General features: G+C 33.4%; 1 protein-coding gene across 1 annotated transcript in view; it reads left to right on the top strand.

Moving 5' to 3' along the window:
- The window catches only part of LOC107439577 (nose resistant to fluoxetine protein 6), a 92,864-nt gene that overhangs the window by 36,622 nt on the left and 40,848 nt on the right, over positions 1-15,394 (top strand). Inside the window, exons 6-8 of the mRNA XM_087159102.1 lie at positions 991-1,091; positions 1,169-1,339; positions 5,160-5,253. Coding sequence (XP_087015228.1) covers positions 991-1,091; positions 1,169-1,339; positions 5,160-5,253 — 366 coding nt within the window. The remainder of the gene's footprint in view (positions 1-990; positions 1,092-1,168; positions 1,340-5,159; positions 5,254-15,394) is intronic.

Here is a 15,394-nt window from a genome sequence, read left to right as displayed (position 1 = left end):
AAGTTCAACAATGCCTGCTCAAGACCGTCATTTGAGACCACTAGCCAAAAGTAATTGGTTCGCGACAGTGGCGTAACTGATCTGTAAATTGCATCCATTTCACAGCCTGTATGACAGGTAACCTTTAGTATGTATCCCTTTGACTGTGAACCAGAAAAAAGAATCGTGTAGAGGATGCAGAGATGATAGATGTCGGATTCTCTTCAGCGATGTGTAGCGATTTCGTATCTTTTTCTACTTTCACTGTTTCGTATTGTTCCTATCGATCCTCCATGAAAACATTCCTTACACTTTCTTACGTAAAAAACAAAACAAAAAAACGGCTGGAGTTGACGTCAGCTGGAGTTGACGTCATAGGTCACATATGTGGGTATCCGTAATCTTCTTCTTCTTGAAGTGCAAGAACCAAATTGTCTGCTTCTTTTATATGATTGTTATTCTCGTTGTACTGCTTTTCTATGTATGCTTGTGTTAGCTGAATACTTTTAGGAACTTACAGGGAAGATGAAATGAATAATATAAAATTATTTGCTTCTGTTCGCTAACTTTTAGAGCACTTTTATTTACCTGTCATAGTTTCTTAAGTCCTTTTTTATACGTCATTAATTTAAAACAATTTCTCAGAATTATTTTATGCGCAGTAATTCAGATTTTACTTGTTATGTCGTCATGACCTCATTTCTTTTTTTGAAACAGTAATTTTACTCCACCTAGAAAAATCCATACTGATTTAAATGATACTATACAAAAAAAGTAAAATATTAAAAAAAAAGAATTTTTCAATACATATTCGCCTCTAATCAGCAATCTTCACGTTTGACACTTACACATGAGGTATGAATGCATCTTTATTTAATCTGATCCGTTGTACGCAATACCTTGAAATGCGCATTGAAAATATTGTGGAAATCAGCCTAAAACTGCAAAAATTTTATTAAAGTCATGTAAACAAAAAATAACTGATTAAACTTTCAATTTTATCTATTTCAGCGCATTATTCATCGTTTTAATCTGCTTGCTGGTACTGGGAACCTTATTGGATATTATTTTCAGAAATAAACCAAAGCATGATTTTCAAACAAAGAACAAGAGTAAGTTTTTTTAAAAATATATTACTCATATATCATCAGCACATTAAGTAACACGTTAATATTATTTTTAATTCCAGGCGCAGCAATAAAGGCATTATTATGCTTTTCTGCATACACAAACACCATTAGACTTTTAAAGGTCGACAAGAATCCAGATACTCTACACATATTCCATGGTCTTCGAGTTTTATCAATTACTTGGATAATATGGAGTCATTCATATCTTGTTGTTAGTTACCGAGCATTTGGTAAAAATTTCAATCTCATTCATCCTTTTCAATGCTTATCATTTAATTGATAGAAATCCTAAATACATTTCAAAAAAAAATAAATAAATAAAGTAAAGGAACATAATAGGAGTGGGGAAAGGTAAAGCGAAAAAAATAAGATAACGTGACACAAAAATCTGCATAGGGTAAACCAACCAGTGAAGGAACATTTCATACATATTGATTAAAAATACGAATTTTAAAGTTTTTCTTTAGATTGATTGGTAACAATAGCTTACTGCCAAACAATAGGAAGTCATCTAGCAATGTTTTGGATTACCTGGTCAAATAGACTTCTCTGGAAAAATTTTTGAATTTGTAATTATATCTGCAACACCTTGTTTCTTTGAAAAATTATAAGATGAGTGTTTGTATTTATATGTTTGAAGTGGAATTAATTGCATGTAGTAGTTTTATTTTTCTCACTGTGAAAAAGAGAATTAAAAATATAGTTATTGAAGTTACGTTTATTTTTTTTTAGGCATCATAGCATAATAAAGTACCGAGATAAGGGGGTGTTTATTCACTGGATCACCAAACGATGAAAAACCAGTGAAGGAACAAGTGTTCCTTTACAGGTTTTTTTTTTAAGTTAATGAAAATAAAAGATAAACTTTAATTTTCCTGTACCTTAAATGATGTTCCGCATCAAAAACATGTTTAAAATACGAAAAACAACTTCTAACCAGTGAGGGAACAGGCATATTCCTTTACTGGGCATAGATTTCCCTGTGAATGAACAGTATGTGTTAATATGTTGACACTTTAATTTTCAATTCATGAATACAAAAAAAAGTTAACATTTTACAAATATTTATATGTTGTAATTTCAAGAATAGGCTTGTTTTTAAATATTTGTATGGCTTATAAATTCATAAAGAGCATTAAAAAACAACCAAAATTAAGTGTTCCTTTACTGGGTGTTCATTCACTGGTAAGAGCTGTTCCTTCACTTGGTCTTCTTACTACTTGCTATTTGAACCTCCAAAACTTTGAAACAATATTATGTAAGTTCTCAACAATTTTTTACATAATTTGTAATTAGTAACAAATATGTTGACACTGTCATTTAACTAAAATTACGAATTTTGAAATTAATATGATTTTTTAAAAGACAAGAGAAGCTTAAGTGTTCCTTCACTGGTTAGTTTACCCTATATTTCAAAAATAATGTGAATAAGACTATATCAAGGTTTCCTCGGGCGATTACAGTCAGTGCGGGTGGGTGACCCACTTGGATCAGTCTGCGTAGGGACCGAGGGTGTGCGGTATTGGTCCTCGTTAAACTTTGCTACCGTAAAGTGCTCGACTTCGCGTGCAGGTCGTTGAGCTACCGAAGCGGGGGTGCCATCCCCTCTGCAGAGGATCAAAATTGTGATGGCATGTCCTCGGATCATCCTCAGGGATGTTTCCCAGACCGTCGCCAATTGCCCATTGTGCAGCTTTAGTGCTACGTAAATAAAGTACCTACCTACCTTAAATGTAATTTATAAGATTTCGAAAGTGTTTTTCTCTCGATGAATTTTAAGGATTTTTCCAGTTTTTGAAAAAAATATACACATAATCAGTCTTTTAAATGTTGGTAAAATTTACCTAAATTCTCTGGCGTCTAAGCTTTAGTTTCTGATTGTCTATCTTTGTATTAAACAAGGTTTCTAAGCTTGTTGTAAAAATTTATTCCAGTGGTAGCTATGTTTTTGTTTTACTGTATTATTTTTTATTCATTTGAACTTATTTTCCACACCAATACATATAAATATTTTAAAAGCTCATACGCAACGCCATGTTGTCTCTTTCGAGTTTATTAAACTAAGAATCACAATTAATAAAAATATGAATATATTTATTCGCTGTTCGGAACAAGTTGGCATCTCTGTGCATATAAATAAAACTATTTTTGTGTGTTCTATAATGCATTAATTTCTTCAAACCATTTTAATAACGATAATGAAATAAAAATGTACTCGAATTATGTGTTTCTAATAATCTTGGCTTCGTCGGACACCGGTGACCCCCGTGGAGCTACGAACAAACTAAGTGCCTGTCACCGGCGACCCCCGCGGCATTCAGCGTGTTAAATGTCTAACACTCTATAAAATATTTTGCAAAAAGCGCAGTAGTTGGCAGTCCTGTATTAAATATTTAGCAAAATGCGTAGTTGTTACTAGCCCTGTATATGAAAAAATCAAAGTTTTAGTGTAATGTTGACAAGTCCAATAAGATTTCTTTTTCACGTCAAAGAAATGAGCGCTGAATTATCAAACGAGTGAACAAAATGTTAAACATAAACAATTAAACCTCATACATACGTTTTGTAATCGAGGATCGATTATCTATTATTTTTTTTCTAAGCTTATTATTTTATTTTTATGCCTTTATTTTACGAGTTAACATTAATATGAGCAAATTCATAGTCATGTAAACTCATTATTAAAATACAGAGAGGCCAACCACTCCGGGTTCGACAAAATATTTTATAACATGGCAGATTTTTGGTTAATTTTGCCAACTGCTTACAGGGTTCAGCGCAGCTTAGCTGTGACACAGTAGCGTTTTAGATAAGCTTTTGAATTAAATAATTAATGGTGAGTTAAGAATCCTATAAATCGAATTCACTATACCAAGAATCATACATTGAAAGACTACCACTCGAAAATATTTAAACGCTGTCTGGAGCAATTTGGCATCTCTGATAATAGAGATGGCAGAGCTGACTTCACTTACCTCTCAACTCGCTATTTGTCAGTGCTTAAATCAGTTTAGAAAACAATAGAATAGGAATACAAATCTACAATAAGAATAACTTACTACAGTTGATTAACTTATTTATTTCAATTAATATAATTCAGCCTCAGGCTTGGACATCTCTTTTGCCGACTAACATTAAAAAAAATAATTAAAAGAAACTTAGAACTTCAACCGCTAAATTTGATACGAACAAAATTTGCATTTTTTTTAGTCGTATGCCTGTTTAGGCAGTGAAGGTGCGATTGTTCCTGTTTTTCAGTGGCGTCAACTCAACACCTCCTAGAAAAGAGTAGGCCTCTGCACGGGCTACCATAAATATCCTTTAGTAGTCCAAACGTAATGACATATTTCGTATTTTCAACCACTGCGCAGCTTAGTACCCCGAACGTAATGACATCTTTCTTATTTTTCATCAACTGCGCAGTTAACTTCGTCACATCGGACTACTAAATTGATCCGTGCTGAGGCCTTCAGACTTCTAGGAGGTGTTGGTCAACTACGACCAGGAATTCGACTTCTGCCAAGCCATTCACACAACCACAACCCGTTTATAGAGCGGGTCACATTCACACACAAAGGAGAAAGGACATAGATCACACAGAGAGAGAAAGAAACATCCATGCCTTGCCCGGGATTCGAACCCAGGACCTTTTTGATGCAAGGACAGTTCCCTGCCCCCTACACAAGTTGGGCAGCAAAATTTGCAATGCTGCAACAATTACAAATTTTCTAAATTAAAAATGATTATAAAGTTCTTAAATGATTCTTAATTAAAAAATAAAAAATCACTTGTTTTTTTCGTTTTCAAAGTTATTTTAGCTAAAATATACGTATAATATTTATTCAATTAAAGTAAGTTTTAATGTTTGATATCGTGATTTCACAACTTAATTAATAGTTAGCTACATAATTAGCATATTTGAGGTCAAACACTTGTGACATTTAGTACTTGAAATTCTACGTATTAGGCGAAAAGCTGTTGAGGCGATATATTTCTTTTATTTAATTTGACTTCATCTGATGCTTTATATTTTGTTTTGTACTACTTTAGATGGAGCCTTTCGCAGCAGGAGCTTAGGAAAAGAATTTATCTTCCAGTTAGCACCATGTGGATTTTTAGCGGTTGAAAACTTTTTCTTTATGAGGTAAACTTCTTTTATCTTCATCCTTAACTTCATCATCATTATCTTCATCCAGTACCCCCGGAGGTATTGATTTGTTATGGGAACTTGAAGAACTTTGCGAGCACGACAGATTTATCGTGCTCCAGTCACAATTTTGTACACGATGAGTCTTCGGCCGGCTGGGATCGAACTCACGGTCTCTTAGGCATGGGCCCAACGATCTACCAACCAGGCTATCCCGTCTCATTAAACACTAGTAAAATATACAATAGGTCCACCTCTAAGCAGTTTTTCTGATCTAGGCTCGGAAAACGGAATTCTGCATAATTTATAAACAGTAGCACTATTTTGAGAAGAAAATTGTTTTAATTGTTTTATTACATTAGGAATAAGGACGACTGGAAAAATATTTTAAAACTTAAAAAAAAATGAAATATTAAATATATATATCGATCCACAAGGTTTAATTTAAAAAATTTCGCAAAAAAACGTGGCGCCGTTTCTTAATTAGACAAGTTCGCAGCAACCTCACTGCTTGCTGATAGTAAAGACACAACACAAACTGAACTCGAATTCACGATGAATGGGATAGGGGCTCTTCGCTGGCCAGGTGACCAGATAAATTGCACTATTAGGACAAGGACTTATTATAAAGATTTTGTAGTACTGCGCTTTGGCGTTATTGTTGAACAGAAAATAATCATTTGGCTATTAATTTTTAATAACTTTTTTTTAATTAAATGACACATAAAATTAGATATGAAAAAAGCTGAATATTTAGAATATATTAGGTTTACCGGAAAATTCAGTCTGAAAAAGTATACGACGCCATATTATGCAATGATGTAAAAGGTATCTTAAAAAGAGAAAAAAGTGGTAGGGGCTTTATGAAATTTGGTAGGTAGGAGTTTAAATCAAATGCATCGATTACGTGTGTCCCTTACTTTTGTTGCATGCATGCACATGCTTTTTTGCGCTATATGTGTTGTAAATCTTTAATTTAGAACATTACCATTGGAAAAAATATCTAACCACTTTCTATTATAAAAGAATTTTTTGCATTGCTGTAAAATGATGAAAATGTCATTCAGATTTTCTAGAAGCTTTTGCATAGGACAATTTTGAAAGTTTTGGATTTCATGACGATTCCATTATCACCCACATAAAAGTCAGTGATACTGTTAAAATCTTTTCTGTCCACAGGAAGGTCATAGGTTATAAAATAGATACTTGTTGTTGTTGTTGTTCATTTACGTCGCACTAGAGCTACACAATGGGCTATTGGCGACGGTCTGGGAAACATCCCTGAGGATGATCCGAAGACATGCCATCACAATTTTGATCCTCTGCAGAGGGGATGGCACCCCCGCTTCGGTAGCCCAACGACCTGCACGCGAAGTCGAGCACTTTACGGTAGCACAGTTTAACGAGGACCAATACCGCACACCCTCGGTCCCTACGCAGACTGATCCAAGTGGGTCACCCACTCGCACACTGACCGCAGCCAGTGATGCTTGACTTCGGTGATCTGATGGGAACCGTGTCTTAACGATCAGTCCACTGCGGGACTAAAATAGATACTATCGGCATAAGGATGCTTCTTTGGGCCAAACCTGTGGTTATTTTTCTAACTGTTAAATTTATACTTTTAAAATTAACTTGAAAGGTTCTATTAAATAAGTAGGCCTATATGGAGACCTAATATTAAATAATTATGAATTAACTACCACTTTAAAAAACAGACCTGCCATCTACTAAACTTGTTGTAACATATCGTATAGCAAACCAGCCCAGTGTTGCCAGAACTTAAGATTAAAAAGTAGCGAATGTCAACTTCAAAAGTAGCGGATTCGAAAATTTTGTAGCCCAAGAAAACTACGTTATATATATATATATATATATATATATATATATATATATATATATATATATATATATATATATATATATATATATATATATATATATATATATATATATATATATATATATACATACATACATACATACATACATACATACATACATATATATATATATATATATATATATATATATATATATATATATATATATATATATATATATATATATATACATACATACATACATACATACATACATACATACATACATATATATATATATATATATATATATATATATATATATATATATATATATATATATATATATATATATTGGCTAGGAAACATCCGATGATCCAAAGACATGCCATCACAATTTTGATCCCCTGCACAGGTCATGGCACCCACCGCTTCAGTTGCCCGACGACCTGCACGCGAAGTCGAGCACTTTACGGTAGAACAGTTTAACGAGGACCCATACCGCACGACCTCGTTCTCTACACAGACTGATCCACGTGGCCACCCACCCGCACACTGACCGCAGCCAGTGATGTTTTATTTATTTTTTTATAACCGTCGTTGAACAACAGACCCAATTTTTTTGGGTTTACGGCTACCAATGTTCAACTCCGTAGCCTTGTATTTTTGAATCCAATACAGAAGACAAGGGAACTCCTGTATCAAGTATTGGGAGGAATTTCGCCATCTTGGGGGACTTTTTGATGAAACTATCCGGCATTTGCGTTACATGGAGAGGAAGACCACGAGAACTCTCACGGCAAGGGGACAGTAGCACATGATCCGTCTACCACTGAGGATATTTCACGTGAGCTCTGTGGTCGGTGCAAGCAGGATGCGGAATTCGTATCGACCAGCCATCGCCGGTATCGAACCCCGGTTCACCTCATTGGAAGGCGAACACTCTCACCCCTGAGCCATCGCGGCTCAGCCAGTGACATTTGACTACAATGATCTGCTGGGAACCGTGTCTTAAGGATCAGTCCACTGAGGGACTTAAATTTCGATGAGCTGCGTTCATAATTTCGCCAACTTCAATATTTCGTTTTAGCTCAGATTAGAGGTCCCGCGATTTTTCCGGATGATAAGCGATTAATAATGGTTGGAGTTAAAGATTTTCCCCCCATCATACTAGCCGTGCGTTTTTCCATATATATCTTTGCGTTTTCGCGAGTCTATGATTTGAAGCATAGATATGGAGAGATTCTGGACTCTTCGCGGCAAAACAAAACAAGAATCCAAAACTAAAGCTGATGCGTTTTCAGAAATAAAAGAAAATATTTTTTTAAAAAGATAAAGAAACTGCAGACTTTACAGAATCTCTCATTTTAGAACAGGAAAGGAAAATTTTTTTTATAAAAGTATTTCTGTGAGATAAGTAGCATGAAATTCTCTAAGTAGCGAATTTTTAAGATTTGTAGCTTTCAAAAATAATGAGTAGCCCAAAAAGTAGCGGGTAGCCCAAATTCGATTTTGTGTAGCGGCGAGTTTTAAAAGTAGCCCAATCCGCTACTTATAGCCCAATCTGGCAACACTGAACCAGCCAACTTTTACGCATTTGGCGTAAAATTTTATTTCTATATTTAAAGTGGTTTATTTCTATATTTAAATGCATGCTTTCTATATATTCCTTCCATTTATAAACTTAATTTAAAATCTTTTTGACCACCACTATTTTTAAAAAACTTAAACATAAATGTAAAATACTGTCATGTTTGTCCACACAACCGTTATCCAAAAACAGCTTCTGCTTCTGCTTAAAATTGCAATTTAATTTCGAATTTACTACCACTGGGGATAATCATCATCGAAAAGATTAAAAGTTAGCTGGTATGTTATAGAGTCCGAAGGCAAAATTCTTGATGACTCCATCAAAATATTTTGATGGTTTATGTTGGTTTCGGTGCAATTCATGATGGTCGAACATCATTTGATGTTCACCATTATCCAACATTTTCAGTTATGCGTTCATGGTTTTTGTTATGCCAAAAAACTTCCATCATTCCATGATGGAAAATGCTATTTTAATACTATGATGATTAACCATCAAGAGAAGTTTGATTCTCTTGGACAAACAATTCAGGATGATCCGTGATGGATTAATGGGTTCAAAGTATGCATTTCCGTGTGATGGATTAATGGAAATTGTAGTCTCTCAGGAATATACCATCAAAAGAATTTTTTTTAATGTTGGACCATCATAAATCAGTCCGAATTCCTACATTGGGATGATGGTTGTTCATGATTGTTCCAACATTTGATTTCTAAGATACTATGATGGAAATTCATGATTTTCCGTAATGGTACAACAATGCATTTCTATGATGGTGGAATAATAATTGTTGGTTAAGCAGGAATATTGCATCAAAAGAATTTTTTTTTATGCTGGACCATCATAAATCAATCCGGATTACTACATTGGGATGATGGTTGTTCATGATTGTTCCAACATTTGATTTCTAAGATACTATGATGGAAATTCGTGATTTTCCGTAATGGTACAACAATGTATTTCTATGATGGTGGAATAATAATTGTTGGTTAAGCAGGAATATTGCATCAAAAGAATTTTTTTTTTATGTTGGACCATCATAAATCAGTCCGAATTCCTACATTGGGATGATGGTTGTTCATGATTGTTCCAACATTTGATTTCTATGATACTATGATGGAAATTCGAGATTTTCCGTAATGGTACAACAATGCATTTCTATGATGGTGGAATAATAATTGTTGGTTAAGCAGGAATATTGCACCAAAAGAATTTTTTTTTATGCTGGATAATCATAAATCAATCCGGATTACTACATTGGGATGATGGTTGTTCATGATTGTTCCAACATTTGATTTCTAAGATACTATGATGGAAATTCGTGATTTTCCGTAATGGTACAACAATGTATTTCTATGATGGTGGAATAATAATTGTTGGTTAAGCAGGAATATTGCAACAAAAGAATTTTTTTTAATGCTGGACCATCATAAATCAATCCGGATTACTACATTGGGATGATGGTTGTTCATGATTGTTCCAACATTTGATTTCTAAGATACTATGATGGAAATTCGTGATTTTCCGTAATGGTGCAACAATGTATTTCTATGATGGTGGAATAATAATTGTTGGTTAAGCAGGAATATTGCACCAAAAGAATTTTTTTTTTATGCTGGACCATCATAAATCAATCCGGATTACTACATTGGGATGATGGTTGTTCATGATTGTTCCAACATTTGATTTCTAAGATACTATGATGGAAATTCGTGATTTTCCGTAATGGTACAACAATGTATTTCTATGATGGTGGAATAATAATTGTTGGTTAAGCAGGAATATTGCACCAAAAGAATTTTTTTTTATGCTGGACCATCATAAATCAATCCGGATTACTACATTGGGATGATGGTTGTTCATGATTGTTCCAACATTTGATTTCTAAGATACTATGATGGAAATTCGTGATTTTCCGTAATGGTTCAACAATGTATTTCTATGATGGTGGAATAATAATTGTTGGTTAAGCAGGAATATTGCACCAAAAGAATTTTTTTTTATGTTGGACCATCATAAATCAATCCGGATTACTACATTGGGATGATGGTTGTTCATGATTGTTCCAACATTTGATTTCTAAGATACTATGATGGAAATTCGTGATTTTCCGTAATGGTGCAACAATGTATTTCTATGATGGTGGAATAATAATTGTTGGTTAAGCAGGAATATTGCACCAAAAGAATTTTTTTTTTATGCTGTACCATCATAAATCAATCCGGATTACTACATTGGGATGATGGTTGTTCATGATTGTTCCAACATTTGATTTCTAAGATACTATGATGGAAATTCGTGATTTTCCGTAATGGTACAACAATGTATTTCTATGATGGTGGAATAATAATTGTTGGTTAAGCAGGAATATTGCACCAAAAGAATTTTTTTTTATGCTGGACCATCATAAATCAATCCGGATTACTACATTGGGATGATGGTTGTTCACGATTGTTCCAACATTTGATTTCTAAGATACTATGATGGAAATTCGTGATTTTCCGTAATGGTACAACAATGTATTTCTATGATGGTAAAATAATAATTGTTGGTTAAGCAGGAATATTGCACCAAAAGAATTTTTTTTTTATGCTGGACCATCATAAATCAATCCGGATTACTACATTGGGATGATGGTTGTTCATGATTGTTCCAACATTTGATTTCTAAGATACTATGATGGAAATTCGTGATTTTCCGTAATGGTACAACGATGTATTTCTATGATGGTGGAATAATAATTGTTGGTTAAGCAGGAATATTGCACCAAAAGAATTTTTTTTTTATGTTGGACCATCATAAATCAATCCGGATTACTACATTGGGATAATGGTTGTTCATGATTGTTCCAACATTTGATTTCTAAGATACTATGATGGAAATTCGTGATTTTCCGTAATGGTGCAACAATGTATTTCTATGATGGTGGAATAATAATTGTTGGTTAAGCAGGAATATTGCACCAAAAGAATTTTTTTTTTATGCTGGACCATCATAAATCAATCCGGATTACTACATTGGGATGATGGTTGTTCATGATTGTTCCAACATTTGATTTCTAAGATACTATGATGGAAATTCGTGATTTTCCGTAATGGTACAACAATGTATTTCTATGATGGTGGAATAATAATTGTTGGTTAAGCAGGAATATTGCACCAAAAGAATTTTTTTTTTTATGCTGGACCATCATAAATCAATCCGGATTACTACATTGGGATGATGGTTGTTCATGATTGTTCCAACATTTGATTTCTAAGATACTATGATGGAAATTCGTGATTTTCCGTAATGGTACAACAATGTATTTCTATGATGGTGGAATAATAATTGTTGGTTAAGCAGGAATATTGCACCAAAAGAATTTTTTTTTATGCTGGACCATCATAAATCAATCCGGATTACTACATTGGGATGATGGTTGTTCATGATTGTTCCAACATTTGATTTCTAAGATACTATGATGGAAATTCGTGATTTTCCGTAATGGTGCAACAATGTATTTCTATGATGGTGGAATAATAATTGTTGGTTAAGCAGGAATATTGCACCAAAAGAATTTTTTTTTATGCTGGACCATCATAAATCAATCCGGATTACTACATTGGGATGATGGTTGTTCATGATTGTTCCAACATTTGATTTCTAAGATACTGTGATGGAAATTCGTGATTTTCCGTAATGGTACAACAATGTATTTCTATGATGGTGGAATAATAATTGTTGGTTAAGCAGGAATATTGCATCAAAAGAATTTTTTTTTTATGTTGGACCATCATAAATCAGTCCGAATTCCTACATTGGGATGATGGTTGTTCATGATTGTTCCAACATTTGATTTCTAAGATACTATGATGGAAATTCGTGATTTTCCGTAATGGTACAACAATGCATTTCTATGATGGTGTAATAATAATTGTTGGTTAAGCAGGAATATTGCATCAAAACAATTTGGTTGCTTTTTATGTTGGCCTATCATAAATCAATCCGGATTACTACATTGGGATGATAGTTGTTCATGATTGTTCCAACATTTGATTTCTAAGATACTATGATGGTAATTCGTGATTTTCCGTAATGGTGCAACAATGCATTTCTATGATGGTGGAATAATAATTGTTGGTTAAGCAGGAATATTGCACCAAAAGAATTTTTTTTTTATGCTGGACCATCATAAATCAATCCGGATTTCTACATTGGGATGATGGCTGTTCATGATTGTTCCAACATTTGATTTCTAAGATACTATGATGGAAATTCGTGATTTTCCGTAATGGTACAACAATGTATTTCTATGATGGTGGAATAATAATTGTTGGTTAAGCAGGAATATTGCACCAAAAGAATTTTTTTTTATGCTGGACCATCATAAATCAATCCGGATTACTACATTGGGATGATGGTTGTTCATGATTGTTCCAACATTTGATTTCTAAGATACTATGATGGAAATTCGTGATTTTCCGTAATGGTTCAACAATGTATTTCTATGATGGTGGAATAATAATTGTTGGTTAAGCAGGAATATTGCACCAAAAGAATTTTTTTTTTTATGTTGGACCATCATAAATCAATCCGGATTACTACATTGGGATGATGGTTGTTCATGATTGTTCCAACATTTGATTTCTAAGATACTATGATGGAAATTCGTGATTTTCCGTAATGGTGCAACAATGTATTTCTATGATGGTGGAATAATAATTGTTGGTTAAGCAGGAATATTGCACCAAAAGAATTTTTTTTTTATGCTGTACCATCATAAATCAATCCGGATTACTACATTGGGATGATGGTTGTTCATGATTGTTCCAACATTTGATTTCTAAGATACTATGATGGAAATTCGTGATTTTCCGTAATGGTACAACAATGTATTTCTATGATGGTGGAATAATAATTGTTGGTTAAGCAGGAATATTGCACCAAAAGAATTTTTTTTTATGCTGGACCATCATAAATCAATCCGGATTACTACATTGGGATGATGGCTGTTCATGATTGTTCCAACATTTGATTTCTAAGATACTATGATGGAAATTCGTGATTTTCCGTAATGGTACAACAATGTATTTCTATGATGGTAAAATAATAATTGTTGGTTAAGCAGGAATATTGCACCAAAAGAATTTTTTTTTTATGCTGGACCATCATAAATCAATCCGGATTACTACATTGGGATGATGGTTGTTCATGATTGTTCCAACATTTGATTTCTAAGATACTATGATGGAAATTCGTGATTTTCCGTAATGGTACAACAATGTATTTCTATGATGGTGGAATAATAATTGTTGGTTAAGCAGGAATATTGCACCAAAAGAATTTTTTTTTTTATGTTGGACCATCATAAATCAATCCGGATTACTACATTGGGATGATGGTTGTTCATGATTGTTCCAACATTTGATTTCTAAGATACTATGATGGAAATTCGTGATTTTCCGTAATGGTGCAACAATGTATTTCTATGATGGTGGAATAATAATTGTTGGTTAAGCAGGAATATTGCACCAAAAGAATTTTTTTTTATGCTTGACCATCATAAATCAATCCGGATTACTACATTGGGATGATGGTTGTTCATGATTGTTCCAACATTTGATTTCTAAGATACTGTGATGGAAATTCGTGATTTTCCGTAATGGTACAACAATGTATTTCTATGATGGTGGAATAATAATTGTTGGTTAAGCAGGAATATTGCATCAAAAGAATTTTTTTTTATGTTGGACCATCACAAATCAGTCCGAATTCCTACATTGGGATGATGGTTGTTCATGATTGTTCCAACATTTGATTTCTAAGATACTATGATGGAAATTCGTGATTTTCCGTAATGGTACAACAATGCATTTCTATGATGGTGTAATAATAATTGTTGGTTAAGCAGGAATATTGCATCAAAACAATTTGGTTGCTTTTTATGTTGGCCTATCATAAATCAATCCGGATTACTACATTGGGATGATAGTTGTTCATGATTGTTCCAACATTTGATTTCTAAGATACTATGATGGTAATTCGTGATTTTCCGTAATGGTGCAACAATGCATTTCTATGATGGTGAAATAATAACTGTTGGTTAAGCAGCAATATAGCATCAAAACAATTTGGTTGCTTTTTATGTTGACCTGTCATAAATCAATCCGGATTACAACATTGGTGTGATGGTGGTTCATTATCGTTCCAACATCTGATTTCTAAGAAACTATGATAGAAATTTGTGATAATTCAAATTATCAAAACAAGTTGCTATTCTGATGTTCGACCATCATAAATCAGACCGAATTCCAACACTCGGGTGATTGTTACTTATGTTGGTTACCATCAAAAATATAATGGTTCATGATGGAATTATTGATGGTAAATTTTGACTTGAGGTGGTAGACATTTAAAAACCAAAGCTTTCCAAATTTTAGGTAATTCTGACAACATTTTAAAAGCCTGACGACAAAAAAACTGGAACAAAGTGGCGTAGCATATGAACTTTTAAAACATTTGCATGTAATGTTGTTGAAAATAGGCTTAAATGAATAAAAAATTATATATTATGACATTAACTTAGCTACCACTAGAATAACTTTATACAAAGAGCGTAGAAAGTTGGCTACCTTGAAAAAAGGGAGCATGCTCCTCTAACATTGCTTTAACTTCTTTTTTTTTCCTTGGAAAACATTTCTAGTGACTCTCAACACTCTATGGACTTTTCATTCCATAATTG

The sequence above is a fragment of the Parasteatoda tepidariorum genome, chromosome 3 (genome assembly GCF_982258835.1).
Source record: "Parasteatoda tepidariorum strain Cologne lab strain chromosome 3, Ptep-v5.0, whole genome shotgun sequence".
NCBI classification, from domain to species: Eukaryota; Metazoa; Arthropoda; class Arachnida; order Araneae; family Theridiidae; genus Parasteatoda; species Parasteatoda tepidariorum.
The sequence above is the reverse complement of the archived record's forward strand: the minus strand, read 5'-3'. Positions and strand labels throughout refer to the sequence as shown.